Source organism: Molothrus aeneus, chromosome 11, assembly GCF_037042795.1.
Source record: "Molothrus aeneus isolate 106 chromosome 11, BPBGC_Maene_1.0, whole genome shotgun sequence".
In the NCBI taxonomy this organism is placed as follows: Eukaryota; Metazoa; Chordata; class Aves; order Passeriformes; family Icteridae; genus Molothrus; species Molothrus aeneus.
This window is the reverse complement of record NC_089656.1, coordinates 13,495,388-13,520,174: the sequence shown is the minus strand read 5'-3', so window position 1 is coordinate 13,520,174 and position 24,787 is coordinate 13,495,388. Positions and strand designations below refer to the sequence as shown.

The 24,787-nt window shown below is 43.5% G+C and overlaps 1 protein-coding gene across 1 annotated transcript in view; it reads right to left on the bottom strand.

Moving 5' to 3' along the window:
* Positions 1 to 19,555, bottom strand: part of GLG1 (golgi glycoprotein 1) — an 81,365-nt gene extending 61,810 nt beyond the window's left edge. The window contains exon 1 of the mRNA XM_066557159.1: positions 19,244 to 19,555. Within this exon, the coding sequence (XP_066413256.1) occupies positions 19,244 to 19,555 (312 nt within the window). The remainder of the gene's footprint in view (positions 1 to 19,243) is intronic.
* Positions 19,556 to 24,787: the final 5,232 nt, after the last annotated feature.

Below are 24,787 nucleotides of genomic sequence, written 5' to 3'. Positions count from 1 at the left end.
TCTGTGCAATGCTAGAGAAAATAATGGTAAATTAGTCTAACTAGAAAGCCTCCTTTTACCACAGTACAAAATTAAACAGAGTAAGCCTGAAAGAAAAGCATTGTTAGAGTATGCCAGAGAGAAAGCTTAGCAACTGGTTAGGTCTGTGCAGCTCTCATGTCTGCCCGTTCCTCCAGTTCTGCCCAGCAGTCACATTCACTGGCAGTGGCAGGATTAAGGAGACAAGAGGCAGCAAGGAAAGAAGGTGTTATGGACATTTTAACTTCCTGGAAACACACTCTATAGCATCCTCTCTCTTTGAATCTTCTTTTATATGCTAATACTTAGAGTATTATGCTTAAATCAAATGCCCCTTCAGCTTGGTGTAGAGGTGTTATGTTGCCAAGTCTAATAAAACTGAAATACGGCTACTGTTTGTCATACATTAGACTCACTGGCACCTCAGCTTCTGAGAAATCATTTCATTTTCTCCAGAACTTCCAAGACTGGTCACTTGACATTATCAGACAATAACTTTCCAATTATTTCAAAACAGACAAAAATACTACTACAAGGCTCTACCTCATTTTAGCACTACACCGTTATCTTCAATTTTCAGGATATCCATAAGCTGATGGACTTGAATAAAGACTTCCAGATGCTGAAGTTCATGTACAACTTTTGTGCTTCTAAGAGGCACTCTCAAGTGTTTAAGACTGATCTAAGAAGCCCTTCAGAGCTCCTTGCCCATTTTGCCTGTGGGGCTCGGATGCTGCTTGGAGACCAAACACACTGAAGCACAGCAGTTCAAACCAGGCTCTAGGATCCACTCTGCTCCACTCTTTACACATCCCCATCTTTGTTCATCCTGAACACCATCACCAGTGCCACTGCCTGAGGAGCTGGGCTGTTCAAGTTAAAGGTCAATCAAAGTTTTGGGTCCACCCTGCAATCTGCTGCTCCATCAGGAGTTCAGTTCAAAGCTTAGTCCTGCCAGCAGCTCAACTGGCTTAACTAAGCACAGCAACAAGACATGGCACAAGAGGTCCTCAAAATCCAGGAAAGGAAATATTGCATGCACACACAAACTAGTTGAATGAACTAAAACTCAAAGATGGGATCCACAATAACCTTGCAAGAGAATGTAAGGCTGCTGTGAAATTCAAGAAAATAATTTTACACCATCTGAGCTGACTGCAAGGTTGATTTAAAGAAGCACCAACTTTTGAACTACTTGCAGACAACCTGCAAAGGAGTCTGCATACAGTGACACATCAAGACATCTGGCTTTAACACTGAATTAAGCACATATCTGAACACAATCATCAATATACCAACCTGTGGACCACCAGTTGTGTTGCCTCTTTAATAATACTTACATCATTGAATACAATTGCCAGTAGATGACCCATTAACCAAAAAAAAAAAAAACCAAAAAACCATTTGTTTCAACTACCTAAGAGGTTGAGGAAAAACATAAAATTCTGTAATATTATTAGCCACAGATCTACAGAAAATTAAGCAGGAAAAGACGAAAAAGAGGTACTGTTACTGTGCTAACTCATCACTTTTGTTCCTAGGAAGTCAGAATGGCTATGGCCTTTTCTACATGTTTCCTAGGAGGACATCAAGTAGACACATGATTTTCACCAGCACAGCAGTTGCCATTGGAAATCCAAGCAGACACCAAATCACAGAGAGAAAATCCTTCAGCCAGTACTTGGGACCTACACTAGGAATTCACTGCAGTAAAACTACAGAACAGATTTGCCTGTTCTCAAAAGATTTGTTCATATACTTGAAGGCTTTGATGTGATCACAGCTGTACAGCAGCTTCTTTGCTTCAGAAATTCCAGGAGAATTGAGGGGAAAAGGGTATTAAAAAAAAGAAAAAAAGAAAATCAGTTAACCCAGCAGCTAGAAACCCTGTCTGTATCTGATCCCCACCTTCTTGCTGGAGACTAACAAGATTGCAGGAAACAATCACTGTGATTACAATCATTTGCTGAGGCTGTTCATAAAGGCCCCAAGCCAGACTGGCTTTGAATTGCATGAGCACAGAAAGCCCTGAAGAATGATAATTATGAAAGAATTCTTAAACTTCTGCATACAAAGAAAGACATCTTCTGGTTAAGGTTAGATCTCATCCCTTCATATCCACCACTGGATGAAAGGTTTCACTCCAGCTGGTATCCCATGCCCACCCCTGTCTTTTTATATCACTGCCTCAGGCCATTTTCAGCATGGGAATGTGAGCCATCATTTGAAGCCACTCCTCACAGAGAACTGACTTGTTAGTTAATTTTATCTCTAGTCATGCTTGAGCAATCTCTTGATAATGTAACAGGGGCTTTTTCCTTATTTAAACAAGAGATGTATCAGCAATGAAACAAAGCAGACAAGAGTTAGGCACAAAAGCAACAACATTAAAGGGCAGATAAGAGAACATGGAAAACCAGCTCTACAATGACACTAAAGTATAACATTCCAACTATCCCACTCTTTTCTTGAGAAATATGGAGAACCATGTTTATTGGCTATTTTTCAATCTTGTGATCTTTCCAAGAACTTCAAGGAAACAGTATGCTAACACAACATTACACAACTGCAGCTTTCAGACAGCACAGAATGGGGGATGTTAAACTTATGAGAAGGGTGTGTTTGGTTTTCTGTAAAAGGGGGAAAAACAGGATTCTGCCACAAAGTCCCATGATTTCTGTGTTATCCCTTGCCCCTGTTTGCTCACTGCCAGCTCCAGGAATTTCCCTCTTGTAAAGTTCAAGACCCAGCTGAGCTCTGGTTTCTCTGGCTGCAAGTGACAACTTCCATCTCAAGTTTTCTACCATATAACAAATTTTGGGATGTAATTAAAAAGCTTTTGAGCACACTGTTCATACCTCAGAAATGGCTCCTCCAACTAATTGCCAGTTTCAGTTCTGAAAAGCTCCCAGACAAAGAATCCACTCAGTCAGCCCAATAACCACTAAATCATTTCAGTGGGAGCCTGTGAGGGTTTACAATCTTCATCAAGACCTACAATGTGGGGTTTGTGGGTGGTTTTAAGTTAGTGTGACCTGACCTTCATCAATACAGAGAACACTACCTGGGATTCCCTTAATGAGATCACTTCTAACTTCCTTTTTCGAGGATCATGCTGCTCCTTGGGCCCCTGTGCCACCAAAGCACAGGAAGAGGGCAAGGCTTTAAGCAGTGCAGCACTAGCACAACTGACAGCTGCTGAAGCCTTCCTGGGCACAGCCAGTCCCTCACCATGTCAGTCAAAGCAGGGTGCAAAGACACTTTTACATTGATAAAATCAGTGTTGCTACCAAGGGGAGACCAAAAGCTGCACTGGGTTGAATACAGACAGGAATAAAATCCTTCTGTCTGACAGACTTGGCAGTTGTCACACAACACCAGGAGATTGCACAAAGCAAGCCTCAAGGAGACAGTGTTGCAGGTTGTTTGCTGAAGAGTTACCTTTCCTAAGCTTGGTCATGCATTCATTATCCATTTGCACACACAGGGATGTATTAACTATGAACACACAATGCAGTTTTGCTAATTAGCTCAATCAGAAATGACTAAACATATCCCCACTTCCTTAATATGAACCAATTTAAAGACAGTAGTTTATCCCTTCAGGGTAAGACTGCCTGCCTGATATTTCTATTTAATATTAATGTTGAGTCCATTGAAATTCATGCACAGTATTCTGAAGAAAATGAAGGTTCTGAGTAAGAGGTGGTCTTTATTTAGGTCACTTGCACCAGCAAGTATTTACAAGAACTCTTTCCTCTCTTAGAAAACCACACCCAGCTGCCTTGTCACACTCTTAGACCACAGATTATTCCAGAAATTCTGTTCTGTCCTAGTATCTGCTCCCTTAAGCCCATTTATTCCTTTCCACTTCCCATTGAAAATTCACAATTAATACTTTTGAAAATGCTGAAGTCTTCAGCTTTAATTTACAGACCACCTCCAAATATTATACAGCCCTGGTAAACCAGAAGTCTACAAAGCAAGTAACTCCAGTTGTTTTGATGTTATGCAGAAGACTTAAAATACATATATGTGCAGGTTTTTTTAAAAAACAATCTTAAAGCAGTTTGAGATCTCCTGGGTATTGATCAAGAACTTTAAATAGAGTAATTAGTCAGGGTTCATTAAAACATGTTTTCATTAGCTTCCCTAGGTATTTAATCTGAATTAATTTACCCAGCCACGTGCCCCAGGTACAAATTTTAACCCCTTTAAGCCCAGTTTCCTATAATATGGAAAACTTTTCCCAAGGCTTCACCAAGTCTTTGCCCTATTTTCATTACATGGAAATGAAACATCTTCTCCTTGACTTTACTACCACACCCCTCAAGAAGGACTTCAGTCACCCAGGTTTTACCTGGATGAGTTGACACTGTTCAAACCTCTCCAAGGATGAGCTTACCTGGAGCAGGGACTACTGAAACACCTGAAGCTACTCCTAAGCACTGGCACTCACATTCAAGTGCACTGGAACCCACTCCCATTCTCCCTGAACAAAAGCTGTTGTTTTGTTCAGCTGTCCTGGCCAGGGGAGCAGCAGCCTTTAGCAGTGAAGCAGAAAACTGTTAGAAATTTATTATCCCTGGATTTAATCTGCTTCTGAGTCACATCAGTGCTCAGTCCATCAGGTGCCCAGACACCCAGCTGTTACCCATCACCACAGCTTATGATGGTAACATGCAATGCCTAGTCCTAACACCATGCCTCATTTCCCCTCCAGAGTATGGGTGCTCATGCTAACATGCTTTTTTAGAGGATTTTTCTCTATCCACTCAGCTCTAAGACTCTTAACCTCACCTTAAGAGAGGTGAACACCTGAAGCAGCCTGGCTTAGCCAGTAAGGCATCACACTTCAGCTTCTCCCAAAAACACTCTTCCTAGGAGTGTCACAAGGCATGACAGAATAAAGCCAGACATGGCTTTCCCAGGAATGCTCTCTCAAAGCACTCTGCAGAGGTTTTAACACATCACAAAGACAGCATCAAAAGCAGGACAAGAGCAACAAATGTGTATCAAGGGCTGGCTGAAGCATGCAAACCTCCAGGGAATGCTGACCTTACAAACAAGGCACTAGTAAAAGCAGAAAAAACCTCCAGGAAAAGTTCATTATAAGCTTTTAATCATCTTGCCCTGATACAGGATAAATAAATACTTGGTTCAGAAGGGAAAAGCCTAAAATAAATATACAACTGGCCCATATTATTACTGGCACTACTGAATGCCACAGTGTGCAGTGTTAGAAGAGGACAAACTAAATTTTCTACCAGCTGAAACACGGTACTTATCCACTCCTTCCCCAAACCAGCAAAATACATCTTTGAGGCCATCCCTTCTTCAAGAATGAGCATTAGAACAGAGAAAAGCTCTGTGACCAAACAGATCTGCCTCATTTGTTTCCAAACCACTGCAGCAAGATCTTAGGCTGCAAAAGTTGCATGGAATACCTGAAAGCTGTACCAAACATGCACCATTTTATCCAGAGGAACCACTCCCAGGAGAAGAGCTGATCACCTCATTCAGAAACTCATGTTGAAACATTTCTGGATGAGTGACCAGACAGGTCAGTTCATTCCCTAAACAAACAAAAGAAAGACTGTTACTAAAGATATCCTAGCTAAAGCTGTCTCTCCTTCTGGGAATAGGGAAATCCCAAATCCTCAAAGGGCAATTTTAGCTGTAACTGCTGACACATCTCTAGAATATATTCCCCACCTGCCACAGAACTCACTACTGAATTGGATGGACCAATATGGTCCTGAATGTCATTCTGCAGACAGAGCCAACTGCCTCTGCTCTCTACAAGAGTACTGCCTCAGATTTTCAGGATAAACTACTTGAAACACCCACCAAAATCAACATTTGGACACACTTTCCTCAAAAAAAAGTAAATGGTCAAACAGCATAAATAAAGTCAACTGGGAAGTCTTTTTGTTTTTAAGAAATAAAAAAAAAAAAAACAAAACAAAAAAAACCAGATAACTCACAACTTGTTTAATAGCTCAGAGGAAGAAAATATACTCAGATTCACAAGGGTATTCTGCAAAAAATCAAACACCTTATGTAAAGCTGGGCCCCACTCACATATGTACCAATTAGTCAACTACAGCATCTCTTATCCACATAAGAGATGCACATCATTTTAGTTCTGCACTCAATTTATTTAAACTTGGACAAGCCTGACACATGCCAAGATTTAAAACTATTACACTTAATTTAACATTTCAGTCCCACGCATCCTACCCAAGCAACCAAGCTCTGAACACAAAGCAAGCCTGAGGGACTGGAAGTGCAGCCCCCCTGCTCCATTCACCCTGAACCATTTGATAGGATGTTATGTCATGTTATTCAAATCCAAGTGTGACTGACAAGACTCTTCCCTCCTCCAGCAGCTCTCCAGGGAGCAAGGGTTATTTTGGTAACTTTATCTGTTGTTTTCCTCAGCAAGCACTTTCTTCTCAACAGGGAGTTTCATTGATAAAACTACCCAAATGCATCCACAGTGTTACAGCCAAGGGAGCCCTGCAGAATTCCCAAAGTCATGAGCATATTCATCACACATGTACCTCAGGCTCTTACACTCTCAAGCAGATCCACTGACTGCTGCAGGTTACATGCAACTTCATAAACATTTGCCAGAAACTTGGCAAGACACATCATCTAGAGAATTTGAGGACAAGCTGTCTGTGCCCCTTCCCTCCTCCACAACTATTCCCAGGGTATCTCTGTCACATTAAAAGGAGGAGTTGCAGTTTTCAGGGAAGAGGAATGCCTATAGCAATCAAATCCTAAATATTTACCAGGCATGTGAGTATCAAAACTAAGAACAAATACTTTCCTCCACAATGCTGTTTCATGAGAGCCTCAGGCATTTTCGTAGAGAAATAGCATATTACCACTCTTTTAGTCCTAAAATTCCTTTTGGACTAAAATATGCAGCACATTTGTTCTAAAAGAAGGATGAAGCACCATTTCAATCCCACAATGTTTTTAAGACTCTGAGATGCTACAGGCAAAAAAAATTGTTCCATATTTTTACAAAGCATTTCCATGGATTAAAGCTAGCAACAGACTGCAAGAAAGGATGTCAAACGTGGAGTAACTCAGACTGACACACAGGGTCCTGTTATGTTTTGATACAGCAAGTCTTGCAAGAAAATGTTAAACATGTTCATATCTTTTATTGTAAGGAAGAACAAACAAAGAATTATACAATCATCCAGGTGAGAGACTAATAAAAAAAAACCCAATGCAATCTGCTCATGATTAAGAAGAGACACTACTCATTCCCAGGACTGTAGGGGCAAAGCTCAACTGTTTCGGAACATGCCACACTGAAAAGCAAAAACAAACTCCACCAAAGCTCACCTCTGCTCATGGCAGGGAGACAGACTCACTGCCAGCCCACGCTCTCAGCCTGCACACCATTCCAGTGCTGCCAAAGTGCTGGAGCTCAGGAAACCAAAGCACAGTTATTTGAACCAGCAGCTCCCAAAGCATTGCAGGATCCTACCACACCTCTCATCCAGGCAAACTGGATGGCTCTACAGGAAACTCCACAGAAATGGGAACTGATGTGCAAGTTGCTCTCTTGCTCACACACCTTGCTCAAGGTGCAAAATGTGCTGTAGTAAGGGAGCAGCTAACAATTACCACTGCCTGGAACACCAGGACAGAAAGCATTTCTATACCCTCCAAGTCACTGTTATTCTGGAATTTTCACCTGATCGTGTTCCTCTTCCAAGGAAAGGCAACATCTTTCTGTTGTTACTATGTCCAACTGAAAACCTTGGAACTTCAAGATAAATCCTTCCATGGACAAAATCCCAGCAATATGCTATGAGATCCAAGAAATTCTAATCCAAGTCTCTTGTTTGTTTCTCTGCAAAATGAGTATTTTTCCCAGCTACTGCTTTCACCATCACCACCAATTCTGTGATTTTATCAGTATTATCAGGAATATTACAGTTTATTGCTATGAAAATATGTACCTTCCAGATAAGAACAAGCTGGAATGATTGTTCCTGTACTTTGCTCTGGAAAGTCTTAATTAGATGACTTGACTAGCATAGTTTTGAATGATATGAAAAATTCCAAGCTAAAACAAACAACCAAACAAAAACAGTGTCCACTTTGGTTGTTCATGACGGCTACAGGCTCAGCTGCTCAACACAAGCCCACTGCTCTAGTATCCCATGAGAAGCAAGAGTCCCAGCTGGAAAACAATGGCAAAGAGCACTGTCAGCCTGTGGCTGCATCCTCTCAGCTTCTGCACAGCAGTTTCTAAAGAGAATAACCCCAACATTGTCCTTCCCTCTGCTTCAAGGAGGCTTCATGACACGGGAAGTGGCTGTGCTGTTCAATTCTCCATCTGCCCCAACCTCCTTGGATAAAGATGCTCATCTCCTAACAACCCATGCAGCTTCCCTGTCCCCAAGGCTTCAGATTCACCAGGAGGAAGCTCATTGCTGAAGGCCTGGATTCAGGTCTGAAGTGCTACCAATGGATCAAAGCCCAGAGAGGTTTGATCCATTGGCAGATGGTTTGATCAAAAGGCAGAACAAAGCAATGAGCTCTACAAATGTGAGAGCAGATAGCACTGTACTCACACTGCCCAAATTTTACTCATGTGCAGTGTTTTGATGGCTTTGAGGCAATATTTTAGATACTCTTCAAATATGATCTCTTGACATATTTTATAGCTTTTAATGCTAAAAGAAGTGTGTAACATACAAAGAAAGAACTTAGAAAACCATACCAAAGCCCAAAAGGGCTATTTAGGAGTACTTTCAGAAGCACTGGCTTCCATAGTAGTGGATCATAACATAAGCCAGCCTCCACAAGTTTATTTTAAATGGCTCCTGAGGAAAAAAGCTCAGTTCAGAAAGACTCTTCTGGCCCAATTTAAAATCATAACAATCACAACGTATGAAATAATACTCTGCCTTAAAACTTGAGACAAATATTTTAAGATATACAAAGGTTCTCCAATCCTGTAATGTCTAACAGCCTCTAAGCTACTCTGCTACCTTTTCTTAACATCTTCCTTTTTTACGATTCTTGCTCAAATAGCTTCATATTAGGTTCACAGAAGGGATTTTTTTTTAACCTAAAACTTTGATCTCCTAGGCAAGATCCTAATTCCAAATTTGTGATCCCAGCAGCAAAGCACATGTTTACAGTCAGAGATCAAACTCCTACTCTCAACTGACAAATGATCACTTGAAGATGACAACAATATGCTGCCACATTATTAAAAGTTATTCATGATGTACAACTCTAAGCAATAGAAATGTTTTGGCTATTCCATTTCCCGTAAACCAATCCAGACACCACACTGGATAACACAACTGTGATAGGATAAAACCCAGCATGTTAAGTGAGCACTGATTCTCATCTTCTCTTCCAACTATACAACAGAGAAATTCAAGTTGAATCTTCCTCCTGGCTTCATGCCAGCACCACACAGCCCACCTGAGCTCTCCAGCATTCTTAGAAAGTTTTCAGAAAATGTCTTTTTCAAGTATTCTAAGATACTGTGAACCCCAGTGAGTAAAACTGACATTAGAGGATAACGTTTACTAAATAATCTTGGAGAGCATCACAAAGTTATGGTGGGTTTCACTGGAATGCCTAGAGGGAGGAAAGTATATGGGGAAATTACTTTGGGAAGACCTGACATACAAAGAGAAGCATTTAAATTCCATCAGCACCCTCCCTAGCAGAACAAGTTTAGACTATGGTTTTATAGAAGAGGATGCTGGAAGTCTTCACAAATGCCTGGAGGAGGGGAGGGAAACCAACAACCCTGTAGTTTGTGGTTTGCTGTATGTTTTTCCACTTTGTGTAAGCATTACCTGTGAGTTGCTCATGGAAAGGAAGCCAACATAGCCTCAGAGCACGTGAGAAGGATTTGATGTGGACAAGCTCAAGCCACATTGCTGAGTGCCTGAGCTGGAACAAACCCTGCATTATTCCAGGCAGCTCTGCCCAAGACAGTGCTGCTATTTCTGAAGTCAGAGGTGAGAGCATTATCAGTGATGGTTCACCATATGTGTATGTCTGCTACAGCACAGACAACAAAGGAAAAACATGAAACACTGCAAAGCTTTGTATTCTGTGAGGGAAGTACAGAATCCCATCATTCCTACAGCTAGTAGGACATATACATCTAATTAAGGCTACTAACAGTAACATTAAAATGAGTGTACATCTTCAGAGATGTGAATCAGTAGAGGGAAATGCTCCCTAGAAGCATCCCTTCCCAGGTGATTCCTAGAGACAGGACAGGCATACACCATGGGAGTCTCATTCCAGCGCTCTGTTTCATAAAAATGCAGGAAAGATTTACAACATAAAAACTGTTTCAACCTTTTCCTTTTTTTTAGCTTTAAAACCTGGTGGTGCTTCATACAACCGATCAGAAACAATTGAAGATGGCTGTTGATCACTGCCTGGAAGCCTCCAGTTAAAAAGCAAGCAATGTTACTACAGTCACAAAATCTTTGACCTCTGCTGCAGAGTCACCTCTATAGACTTCAGAAAGTTAAGACAGATGCTAACACAAATTTGAATACCTGTGTCATATTGAGAGATCCACCCCTCACACATCTCAGATTTCGAAGCAAAAAACACAGTGTGTTCCTAGAAGCAGTTCAAAAGGAAAAGTCAAGAAAGGAATTGGGGCTGTTAGTTGAAGGGAATTTGTGGATGCCTCATCCCTGGAATTGTGCAGGGACTTGGAGCAACCTGATCTAGTGGAAGGTGTTTGTGTCCATGAGACAAGCTTTAAGCTCCCTTCCAACCACCCTATGGTTCTACAATTCTATCACCAAAAAAGCATCCAAGTCAACACAATGTCATAAGTGAATAACAAAATAAAATGCTTGACACATAAAACTAGAATCAACAGTTCTCTGCACCTGCAGTTAATCAGGGCCTTGTATAGATGGGGACAATTTTGACTAGCCTGTCTGAATTTTACAATAGGATCACATTAATATTGATTTGTTTAGATCACCGTGAACACAGCTGAAGAACTGCTGTCTCGTGAACAATTCCTGTTGCAAATTATGACAACTGCAGAGTTGCAGTGATTTTCTTTGAAAGTAGTTAATTTTTCTGATTTTGCAACGTACATAGGCCACAGAGACAGATATAATCCCAAAAATCACCTTGATAAGGAAAGAGCTTTACTGCAAGTTTCTTCCAGATGTTATTTCAACTCAGCTGAGAACAGTCGAACTAAAGTTGACTCAGCTCAAATCAAGTCTGGACTGTCACAGAAAGTCCATAAGCCAAGCAGGTTTGGGTTTGTTGTCTTTTGTTTAATTCCATCAAAACCTTTTTGTAGGGCAATTACTTCAACACTTAGAAGAATGCATGCTCTGCTGAGTTTGTTTTGCAGCTCACTTGGTGCAAAGTATTTTACCCTGCAATAACAGAACAGTGTAGAAAAGAAAGCCTCAATTAGCAAACTACTGAGCATGATGAAGGCTGGTGAGCTTCCTATTAAGATTCAAAAGATCTAGACAGCAAACTTGCTACCAGATTAAGCTAGTCATTATTTTTTAAACAAAAGACAGCACATTTGCCTGATTGATTTTGCATAGCAGGGCTATAAGAGCTATTTGGTATTAACCCACACTGTTACATATAAGTACTTAATTACATCAGCATAACCACTTGCCTTCTCCAAAAGAGATTCAAAACTCCTGAGAATCAACTAAGGAAACTACAAGAAGTTTTCCACAAAAGAGCACACAGTTCTACCACTAGGAAAGGAGTAAAATACTCCAGGTATGTAGAGAAACCAGGAAAACATTACATTAACTACCTTTTGCCATATCAGCAATGCATTGCTTCAGGTAAACACACACAAAAAAAAACCAAAAAAACCAAATGCAGCATATAGTCCTTTCTGTTCTGCACGATGATGGTCATTTTTCCCTATGGTGTTACTTGGCAAAAGGGACATTCCATGTATACCTTTAGGCTTTAGGCTTCTGTTACTAAAGGCATCAGGTGTTCAGTTTAAGGCAAAATTGCAGACATTGCAAACAAGAAATGCACTCTAATGCTAACAGGTGAAACCTAAGCTCACAAAGCTGTAAGATCTACAAGACACACTTATGTAAAGGGAAAAAAATTAAATAAACTCATGCACAAAATCCTTAAAGACAGCACAGAGAAAAAAGACACCTCTAACTCCTGAAGGAGATTCCTCAGCTCAGAGCTGCAGACATTCAGACACCAGCATTCCAGGACAGTTTTTATGAATGTCACCCCGGCTCAGAAGTGGAACAGGATGGGTTTTTATCTCTTGTCTTGATGAAAAAAGGTTGCAAATATGCCACAAGCTAGCACCCAGGGAAAACAGGATCTCTGCTCTTTACTTAATGCACTGTGATGGATACTGATAAACTGAGCATCCAGAAAATCAAGGTATCCCATGATAACAGAAAATTATCAGCTAACAGAATTGAAAAATTTTAGTGCCATAGCAACCAACTTCACAGACTTTAAAATTGAATTAGTCAGAAGATCAAAAAGAAAAAACTATTTTAAAGCAAGATTTCAAATAAAAAGGCAATTACCTAGCCCTTTTATTCATCTAATTCTTTGGGGTATATTATTAGGAAGAATAACTGCAAAGCTTTTTCCAAAGCAAGTGTGCATTTTCCCAAGACCAAAGAAGCAGAATCCACTGGAAAAGTGGTGCATGCACGCAGGAAAGCTACACTATAAAGAACACCTAGTCATCTCTGCACTAGAAAACAAATACAGCACTATTTGCCAAGAATAATCCCTCTTCAAAACATTCTGTTCCAACCATGACAACCCAAAGCAGCATCAGAGAGATCTCCTTTCCTCCAGCACAAGGGAAGGAGAGAGTGCATGCAAAACACAGCCTAGCTGTACCTGTCTGTACTGTAACAACTGACCAAGCCTTTGCTTTTCTATATATTCAGCTATTTAGCTCAGGAAATCACCTCCCCCCTCCCTCATGGCTTTCTCAGTGCACCCTGAGCCAAGCCCAGGCTGCACAGCCTGCATGGAACTTTATTTCTTGCCTTGTATTTCCCCTCCTTTTCTCCTTGGTATGCAGAGCTGCAGCAGGCCAGCAGTGCCAGCCTGCTGGAGGAAGCAGACCTGTAAGATAATCTCTTTTACTGAGCCAAACATCCCAGGCCAAACTGATATACAACCTGCTACCACAAGAAGCAGCCTGCCAAGAACAGCACAGAATTAAGGAAAACAAATCCACCCCCTAAAAAAACCTCGCAAAAATAATTCTCTTTGATAAGAAAAAGGATATGAAGGACTAAACCTGTGCTCAATGCTCTGTTCACAAGACATTCAGCCCAGCACCTGGAATGAGAGACCATCTTCCCCTCTATTCAGCTCACATATGGCTTCAGCAAGAAGAAAAGAGTACTTTTAAATATTCTTCATCCTGAGATGAAGCCAAAGGCTGATGCCAAAGTAACCAACCTAAAAACAAATCAAACTTTTAAAGCATATTTAGTATTTTACTTTAAGACTTAACTACAAAAGCCAGGAGGAAACTGGGCTTACACTATCCAAACAGAAGGGAAAAAGAGAACCTCAGAATAAAAATGCAGCTGATCTTGGGTAAGAAGCCAAGCTTCAGGAGAAAAACCTTCAGTGCTCCTTGCCTTTCTGTTGCTCATGCGTTTTTCAAAACTTAATCATCTCATTCATTTCTCCTAGGTCCAGCCATTCTCTTCAATTGATTTGGATAGTCCATCTTCCATTTCATGAATTTTAAAAGCAGGAGGGACTGTATTCACAATTCAAATTAATTTGCATCTACCACAAAGCATTGTAAATTCTTCATTAAATTCCATTTAAGACAGAACTGTATCTGAAAATTTCTAATTCAGATGTCACAGGCTTCAACTCACAGAGCCAAATTACAGAGCAATAATTAACCTCTTAAAACTGCAACACAGTTTTTCTTTAAGTTAGCTCAACTCCAGCTATATTGGTAAGAATTCTCCTTTTATTTTTCTCAGGAAAGTAGCAGTTCTTAAACTCCTATGTCCTTTTCAGATTGTGAATGATCACCAGGTCAATATCCTTTAGAAAGAAGGGAAAATGTAAGCAAAGCCCTTGGCAAGGCTTAAGGTACATCTTTCAGGTTTCTGATCATTGCCTTTAAAAAAACCCAACCCTTTGAGTGTTAGTATGTGAACCAATGATAATGCTGTAGGCACTGCAAGAGTACCTCTGGAATACTAACTGCCTGCTCCTTTGCAATAATAATGATTAGAGAACCAGAACAGCCTCCATCCCACAGCCACAGACTTACCAACCCAAGGAACAGGAAGCTTCTTACAACTTGAACAGGCAATTTTTTAAAACAGCTCACCTGAAGGCCAGGGAGAATGCCTGGGGATTTTGGGGAAAAAACTCCCTAAGTGCTGAAAGAGATGGTCAACCCTGCCAGGAGTGTCTTTACCACTTGCATTTCCTAAGAACTAGCCTAACCTCACACTATGATAATCCACAGCCCCCAATTACTTGGAGCTCTGGACAGGTAACCAGTCATTTGCTGCCACAAATGAGACATCTCAAAAAAGGAACTTTAAATGCCAGCCTCCATCTGTGCATAGGAAAACAGAGAGATGGAATAACAGGAGTACGTGCTCAAATATAACATAATGTCATATGTTGAGTCAAACAAAACCTTTGACCTGGAACTCAATAAATTAGGGAGATAAAAAAGAGGAAAAATAAAGTAAAATGAGCTACTGTGACAGATCACACTCATCTACCTCAATGCAAGCATAAAGATTAAGGGAAGCCTTTACATTTCCAATCCATTTACCAAAAAGGTAGAAACACTACAGAACCAGGACAAGGACTGGGAACACACAATTTTTCCTACAATTACAGTATAACTCAAAGAGATGAAGACCCCAAGCATGCATGACTGTCTGGTTTCTATTCTACATATATAATTTTAAAACAAGTAATTTCACTGACACTATTTTATCAGATCACTTAAGGAGCTCAGGTACACACAAAGTGAGGAATAAAGCATTTAAATGGAAGAAATATGACAGTTCCCAACCTGTCAATGGTACACACTCCTCAGTCCATTAAGTCACATCAAATGAATTTTCTGGCCTTTTACACCAAGTACAATACTGAAATAACAGGAAAAATACTATTCTTGAAATACACAGCCTTCATGGTAACTTGTTTTGCTCTTAATGCAATCTGCAGCACTAGGAGAGTCCTATTTTTTCCAGAAGGCAGAGCATTAAGGCTCAATTACACTCTCTTTGCCATAAAGTAGTTACCAAAGAAACGGAACCACTCAGGATGAAGAAAGTAGCAGGAGGCCAAAACTTTGATCTCTAATCCCATCTTAACCACAACTGTTTGGTCTAGAAAAAATACTTAGCCTTTAATGCATTAACATGATACAAAACAATATCATGCTATAAATATTGCACAATCTTACAAGGGCAATGCTCAACAATTAAGGTATCAAATTTACTCACCAATTAACCAGATGTAATGTAGGTTTTAAAAGTAAAATTATGCTACACTAGTAAACCAGATAAGAGACCCACAGTGGATAAGATTATTTTCATCCCTTTTAATGTTTCCCACCTCAAATTCAACAACTTGGTCATGCTTCAAATGCAAATCATCATTAATCAAGCAAAAATCGTTACCTAGCAAATATATTAATATTTCATAGGTTTATTTATACTTTAACCACCATGCAAATCAGTTTAACAGGCAACCCACAAAAAAAGGGCTTAAAGGCTGCAGCCTATGTTCAGTGAAATGCAAGCTCTGAAGTCTTTCCAGAAACAGGCTCACAACCTGAATCCTTCCAGGAAAAAAATCACTTTGGAACACAAATTTTAAAAATATACATATACACTACCCCTTTCTACTCTTTGTATATCGTGACATAGAATTATGTGAATAACAATTAAAATCTTGATGATAAAATTTAAGTCACCCAAAAGTGTAATATATCCAGTGCATGAATACTTCTAACAAGAAGGAAGTTAATTCACCTGCAAAATGCACCAAAAAAATAGGGTTTACTCCATTTTCTGATTATGGTCAAAAATGTTTAAGCTGAGTAGCTCTGACCATGACCATTTCCTTCTCCAATCAAGGAGCATCCTTCTACTACAAAAGGAAAAAGGACTCTGCACTACATTAATTAAACATTTCTTTGACTCAGTGGAAAAATCAGTGGTAAAAAGTATTTGATATCAGTCTGGGGATCTGACTATTTTTTCTTCAAGAATGCTAAAAATACACAGTGCTTAGATAACTCTTTTGATAATACTTTAAACTGACAGCCTACCAATAACCTCCCAAAACCAAAACTTTAAAATTTACTATTTGGGGGTTTGGCTTAGGTGGGTTTTTTCATTTGTGTAGGGTTTTGGGTATGGAGTTTGGGGTTTTTTTACTATTTTCTTTGTGTCAGACTGTTATTTACTGAATATTTGTGTTAAACTGCTTCTTTCAACATTTGCCTTACAAGTTGGGCTCCTGTACCAGTCAACCACTGACTCAAAACTCCTGCTCCTTTAGATTTAAAACTACCCAATGAAAGCAAGGGAAGATGTACTTCAAAGACAGCCACTCCTAGAAATCAGCAGATACCAAAACCATGTGATTGCACTCACACTGACTAACAAGACAAGCACACCACCTCTTTTCTCTCTATTTTATGGACTGAAAAAGAATGTTTCAAATAGTTGTTTCTCCTAGTTATTCGTATTTAGAAGTATCCTAGCCTGCTTGTATCACACTAAGAAAAATCAATGGATAATCCTCATAGTAACACTCCCAGTTTCAAGCTGAATTTTCTCCACTTTAGAGAAACATTTCTTATGAAAAAAATAAGATTACCTTAAACATCTAGAGAAAAAAAAGGCTGCTTCTGCAGCCTAACTGCATCTAAAAATCTTACCTGCTCCTTGCAGCAGTGTCCACACACTGCCCTCACTGAGAGCATCACACAAAACAACTCCCCAAATCTCCACTTACTATAGCCTGACTGGTTTTAAGTGGGCTGTATGACTCAGAATAAATCCTCACCCATTTTAAAACGTAATTGTCACTTTTCTGGTATTGTCCAAACAAGCAGTCAGATGCTCTAGAGTCAAAAGTAAAAGTTATATCAACAACAGCCAATACGTCACTTATTTCCTCTGCCGTCATCTCCAATGCAAAGGAAACATCTGAGACAACATCTGACCCCATTCCCAATCAGCTGAAATGCTACTCACTGTTTACAACTCATGACTTTTATTCACAGTCTAAATATCAAGTGTTAAACAGTAGGGATACACAGAAGTCAGCTATTTTAATTTATTTCTCAGAGCAGCACCCTGTGAAGTCATTTTTACGTCAGGATGCAGCCCATCACATCAGTGTTACTGGGCAAACTGCTGAGAGTGGAGACCAGCTGAGAGTGCTCTTTGCAGGCTGACAGACAAATAAGGACAAGGCCACAGAGTGACACCTCCAGAGAAAAAATTCAATCCAAAAGAGCCCTGAGATGTCCTGTTGATGCCTGGGATGTCACCCAAGGAAAAACTCACCTTCAGCACTGGGCATCAGGCAGCACTACAGCTAGACAAGACCAGCAGCCAGCAAACTACTGACATCAAGGCAGGCTTAGGAATGGGAAAAGGAAAACCACAAGCAGACATAACATTCTCTCAGGAGATATGCAGAGCCAACATAAGGGTTTGTACTTGCTGAAAATAAAGCGTGATGTAAAACATTCCTTCACCTTCGATTTGATCTTGTCCCTCTCCCTGCACAGCCCTGCGTACCAGCCCTGCACTCACCCCCTCTGTGCTTTAACTCAGAAAAATTACAAAACTATTCCAGCAGAAAACCGATAAACTAGACCACAAAAGAGTTCACCTCGCTAAAATGGCAGAAAACCAACAAGCACTGGAACTGTGAAAAGAGTAGGGAGGGGCTATGCAACTGGAAAGAAAGGAACAACAAGAGCTTGCCTTTTTGGCAGGCTGGCAGCTTGTGAGGCACTGCCTGTGAGGTCAGCTTCCGAGATCCTCTCAGACAGGATGCCTACCTAAAATGGGGCCAAAAGATCCCAGACAGGGGAAAGGAACAGCAAGGGGCAAGTTATTCATAAAGCACATATGGGAGCATTTCATACCTGTGACAAATGTTGCAGCAGGACTCATTGAAAACACCTACCACGAGTGTCTTACTAACTACTCACCCAAAATTAAAACATGAAGTTAGATTAAAATCCAAATTAGCTTTGCATTTTAAGCCAAAAGTAATCACTGACACTTACTGGTTCAAGACTCCCTTCAATTAGAGTAACCATTGCCACTGCCATCTGCTGTCCCCATAAAAACGGATGAGAAACGAGCCCAGGTTTTTCCTAATCGCATTCCCAATTGGGCAAAACACCATTAAAACTGACCCAGCCTGGCATTCCCGGATTCTACAGCAGAGAAGCCAAGAATACACAGACCTCGAGACCACGACGGCTCACTAAAGGCACGTCCCGCACAGGCTGCTTCGAAATGAGCCCAGGAATGAATGAAAAGATGGAGCCGGAAGACTCGGAGGAGGCAACTCAGTTTCTTCTTGAACTGGGCTTAAAACTGCTCACGACAGGTGTTTCAGAACAACACAGATTGCCCCGCTAACCTCCCCATAAAGTCAGCTACGTCTAACGATTATATATCGAGTTTCATACAGGCACAACCGAGGACTGGAAAGCAGCCGCCTCTGAAGCCGAGTTTTAGGCGAAGGTGGGAACCTGAATGTGAAAAAACATCTCAGGTCACTGCTGTTGCGAGCACGGCGCCTTCACTCCGCACTACGCGGGCTGGGCTCTCCCAGACCTCCAGAAACGAATCACCCCGCAAGGCACCGGAGCCAGAACACAAAGCCATCCCCCGAGAGCGCTCCCTGCCCGGAGGGCGCTGCGCGGGCGGCAGCGCGGAGCCCCGAGGTGCGGATGAAGGGGAGCTGCTCTCCGGAGTCCTCACGGCCACCCTGCAGGCAGCTCGCTCCTCTGGCGGAGCTCCGCAGCGCAAACCCTGATCTTTAAAACACAAACCATGAGGGAAACGCGGGGCGGCGGCGCGGCGGGGCGCGGACCCGGCTCTTTGTTCGCCGCCGCGGGCAGGCCCGGCCCGGCCCCGGGCCCGACCCTCACCTCGCGGACATCCTGCAGGCACTCGAGCACGGCGAGGTTGTTGGCCCAGCTGTGCTTGGAGCAGAGCCGCACCACGTCCTCCCGGCACACCGCCTCCTCCGACAGCTTCCACCCGCTGCCCGACCCGCCGCCACGGGCACTCCGCGGGGCAGCCGGGCCCGGTCCCCCCGGCTGCCCCGCTCCGGGCAGAGCACCGGCGGGACCGGCAACGCCGGCAGCAGGGCTGGACGCCGCCGGCCGCGTCGCCAGCGCCAGCAGCAGGAGCAGCGCCGGGCCCGGGCAGCGGCTCCGGACACGTCCGCACGGCGCCATCTTGGATTCGCCACCTCCGGCGTCTGCCCGCCCACCCCGCGGCACGCACGGCGTATGCAAATCAGCGCGCCCGTGACGTCGCCCCAGCGGGACGCGCCCCTTTCCTGGTGAGGGGGCGTGGTCCGTTCTGGCCCCTCCTCCAGCACGCGCGGTGGCCCCGCCTCGGCCGTTGTCGCCTCAGGAGGACGAGGCGCCACCTCAGGAACCACCGCGGCTCTGTGGGCCCGACGGCCCTCGCCGCCCCGCCGGCCTCCAGCACCTCCCTAGCGGCCCCGCAGCCCCTCGGCGGTCCCGCAGCCTTTCAGGGGACCTCGGCACCTCCCAGCAGCCCCGTACCCCCTCAGCCGCTCCGCAGCCCCTCAACGGTTCCCGCAACGGCTCCCGGATCCCCTCAGCGGCCTCCGCGACCCCTCAGCCAGGCAGGGCGACACTGCCGAACCAGCGGCGGTGCCGGGAGGCGAGGAACCGAGCCTGGGCGTGCTCAGCCTGCTGGGAAGGCAGCAGCCAGTCCCGCATCTCCCTCAGCAGGTGTCCGATAGCCGAGGTGAGGTTTTGCCCGAAATCCCATTTCCCACTCGTACTTCGGCTGCCCAGGAACTGAGGAGGTAGGAGACGTAATGGGGAAACTGAACTTTGCGGATGACAGTGTTAGTGAGCTGAACGAGGAACCACGTCTGGACAAGGATGAACAAATACAGAAATACAAAGAGGAATTACAGAAGAACGAACAGAAAATGCAGGCGATCAAAGCAAAAATTAAGAACACTGAAGAAGAAATGCAGGAGATCAAAGAAAAAATAGAGAAGAATGAAATAAAAATACTGGAGTACAAAACAAAAATAGAGAAGATCAAGGAAAATATATGGAAGAATGAAATGAAAATACGGATGAAGAAAGGAAGACATGGGGATATCGAAGAGGAAAAAAGGAACAATGAAGTACAAAAAGAGAATGTAACAAAAATATGGACAAACAAAGAAAAAATACAGGAGCTAAAAGATAAAATACATAAGAACAAAGAAAAAATACAGCAAAACAAATTAAAAATACCAAGGAATGCAGAAAAAATACTGAAGTATGAAGCAAAAGCAGAGAATGAACTAAAAGTACGCAACAACAAAGAAAAAGTACAAGACATCAACAAAAAAATACAGAACATCAAAGAAAAAATACAGGAGATACGAGATGAAATGCAGAAGAACAAACCAACAGAGGACGCCAAAGAAAAAATACTAAAGAATGAAGAAAAAATACGGAAGACTAAAGGGAAACTACGTAAGAATTAAGACAAAAAATTGACTGGCTGCTAAAACACCGGAAATCTTTAATAAAATGCTGACATTCAACTTTCCTGCTGTCATTTCTCCATGCTGAGTGCCAAATTATCAGCTGGATTGATCTTCTGCCTATATATGGATGCAGGGCCTGGCCTCTCCTGGGGCAGGATGCAGGGCTGGCTCGAGGGGATGGGACAAACCCAAGAGCTTGGGCCAGCCCTGGGGTAGCTGGAGGGAGCAGAGAGCTGACCAAGGGCAGAAAAACACATTTTGGGGGTGCCATGAGATAGCTCATTTTCAAGGTTGGTGGTTGACTGCACCTCCTGCACTGTCAGTGCCAGGCACTCTGTTCTGTGGGATTTGGCATGTCACAATCCATAGTGGCTCTGGGCTTTGTCCATGGGAATGGAGGGAAATAGGCTGTCAGTGTGATCAGGTCTCCAAAACAGGGTCTACAAGGGCTGCTCCCATTGTAGATGGGATCTACAAGTTCCTCCTAGAGCAGTAAGTGGGGGTTGGATGCTGAATTTGGTGATGGATCATGTAAAAGCAGTGTTTGCAGCCACACAGCCCCCTCAGAGCAGTGTTTTGGGAATCCTGCAGTCCCCTTTACCCAAGCAGCCAGCCAGACCCAAAATTTCATGGTAAAAAAGTACCTGTCCAAGTGCTGGGGCAGTGGCAGCAGTGGGACACATGTCCACCACCAGCTCAGCAACCACAGCTCTTCAGATGTCCTGCCAGCATCTCACTGGGCCAGCTCACAGCACCCTCCTCGGATGAGTTTGCCCCCAAATCGCAGATTTGCTTTCAACAGCAGATGGAAATGGGCTACAGGGTGAATCTCACCTCAATTCCCCTCCTTGTTGACTCCAGGAGCAGTTTTCCCAGCACCAGCTGGCATCAGGCCAAAGTCAGAAGCTTTTGCCTGCATGCCAGGATGCTCCACGGGTGTGCCCTGGCTCGGTGAGGTGAAGCAGAGCTGCAGGGCTGTTCCCTTCCTGCCCGGAAGAAACCCTTCCCTTGGGAATGCTTCTGACTGTCTCACCAAATCCAGGAGCTACCAGAGCACCTTGAGCCCAGGGTGGCCACCAACCTGCAGCCATGTCATCCAGGTGAAGGCAAGGGCAGGAGAGGGAGGAGCAGAATCTCCATGCTCTTGTGCTTGAATGTCACACTAGGACACAGCGCTTGGGAAAGTGGCTTTGTGCTGGCATCCAGGGGCTGTGCAGCTGGGAACACTTGAAAACAAAAGCCAGCAAAATCCAGCCCGTGCTTGGCAGCTTATTTGGTTTAGTGAGAATTATTTGAAGAGTTAGCCCAGTGCAAGAGCTGGCTCTGCTCCTTCATCCATCACAGGATGAAGACAGAACAGAGCAGTGGAGCTGGGTTACAGCTCACTTCTTTCCACCTTCAGGAGATCTCCAGAGACTAGGTTTTTCCTCAAGGAACACCTTCTCCCAACCTTAGATTTTACTAAGATTTTACTTAGATTTTACTAATCCCGTGTTGCTCACTGTTAAACAGGCATTTCATAAAAGAGCCCTATGCTTACCATGTCCACACAGTGAGTTAAACAAGGAGGAGGTTTTTCTTCAGGCACAGCAACATCTCTGCCTGTGTGTTAACCCCCAGTGGCTCCTTGCATCTACAGCCCCTCTCCTTTGGCAGAAATTTCCTTATTGCTTCATTTTAAGCATTTTAGCAGTAAGGCTTTCACCCTCTGGGTGTTGCATTATGAGCTTGCAGTGCCCTGCTTTTGTAGTGGGCAGCACTTTTCAGTCTCATTGACTTAAATAATAAACCCCATTTATATGGCCCCAGCTTTGGAGAGTGAGCCCAGGGTGAGCTGAGCTGCTGGGACATCTCTCGCTCCTACCCAGCAGTGTCCTTGCTCTCCAGCTCACCACTTCAGGGAGAACAGAAGTTCTTCCTCAGTCCATGCAAAGGAGCTGCTCCAATTTTTAATTGGATACAGACTGCTTGCTCCCATGTGGCAGTTCTGAATCCCAGCTTAGCCTCCACGCAGTGCCCTGAAGCCCTCTCCCTTGCGTGCAGCCCAGCTCAGCTGCCTCCCTCCAAAGCTTTGCATCCCCCAAAACTTCAGCGCTGCCTTTCCCAGTGAGCAATCCTCTCCACCAACACATCCTGCTGCAGAGAGCCGAGTTGAGCTGACATTCAATGCTATTTCTTCCTGGCTAAGGCAACAACCCCAGTCTGGTATTTCGTGGTTTATTTGCATGACACACACAGGTTCAGCCCCACTGTTCCAGGTTTTCTTGTAGGTCAGAGTCCTGCAGTCCTGCTGCTCATCCACCTTTGGAAATAAGCAGAAGACTATGGAAATACTCAACTTCCAAGGAAGCTGCAGACAAAGAGGAGACAATATTTCAGCTACAACCCTGTGAGTGTTGAGGGCAAGGGGAGCTTTGTGCCTCTCAGGCACAAAGTTTCAGCCTAACATGACCTTTGTTTTTCCCCAAAGAGTGATGCTGTTGACACATCTTTGCCTCACAAACCTTCAGAAGCTTCAGCCCATAACTGCAGAGACTGTTGCCCCCCATACAGATGCAGATCTGTGTTGCAGTTAGCACCTACCATTAAGAAAAAAGATATGGGCAATTTTCCAGCCCATCCTCCAACCTGCCAGAATTCTTTCCCAATTCCACTTATCCTTTCCCAAGCACTCAGTGCTGCTGCCAGCTTGACGCCATTGGAAGCACAAGAGGCTCGCTCCCTGTTCCATGGCCTCTGCTGCTAGTGGAAGAACCAAATTGGACTTGATGCAAGACCAAAGCCCCTGGATCCTCAAATTAATTATGCTTCAGAGGGTGGGATAATTACTGAAATTATTTTGAGACATTTCTTCTCTCTTGACCAGCACATGCTGGAGACAGGATGTTACCTGTAGAGTTTGTCCCAAGGATTAGATCAGCTTTCTAGGACATTGATCCCCAAATTCCTTTTTCTTTTGCACTTAGAGGCACTATTGCCACAGAACCACAGAACATGTAGAGTTGGAAGTGACCCACAAGAATCATCAAGTCCAAGTCTTAGGCCTGCACAGGACCATCCCCTAGAGACACACTATGTGCCTGAGACCATTGCCAAATGCTTCTTGAACTCTGTCACTGTTGGTGATGTGACCACTTTCTTGGGCAGCCTGTTCCAGTGCCCTCTGGGTGAAGAATCTTTTTCTGACATCCAACCTAAACCTCCCCTGAAACAACCTCAGGCCATTCGCATGGGTCCTGTCACTGGTCACCACAGAGGAGAGATCAGTGCCCCTTCTGTTCCCCTGATGAGGAAGCTGCAACTGCAATGAGGTTTCCCCCAGTCTCCTCCAGGCTGAACAGACCAAGTGACCTCAGCCACTCCTCATATGGCTTCTCCTCAAGGCCCTTCACCATCTTCCTTACCTTCCTTTGGACACTCTCTAACAACTTAATAGCTTTTTTATACTGCAGTGAGCAAAGCTGCACACAGGACTCAGGCTGAGGCTGCAGCAGAGCAGAGCAGAACAATCCCATCCCTGGTTGGTGACACTGTGCCTGATGCACCCCAGCACAGTTTCCCACAGTCCATGGAACCCAGTGCTATGTAACACGAGGGCACCCACAGCTTCAGCTGCCACCCAAGCACAGCACACCTCTTTCAGCAAAGCAACGTGAGCAGGAGGCATTTCTGCCTTCTCAGCAGTATGTCTAAATATCTTTAACTATCATAAAAGCAAATAAACAATGATAAATATCATTATCATAAGTGAGGGAGGCTGTTGACGTCAACATGCCTGAGTGCCCACAGGGGCCAAGAGCAGCTTGGCTGAGGGCAGTCCTGCTGCTGAGGCATTGTGACCCCTTCTGCTCAATTTTCCAGGTGACACTGCAAGGCAGCTGAACTGTTTTTGCCCCATATTCTCCCTTTCACAAACCAGCAGAAAGGTGAGTCTTTTAAGGAA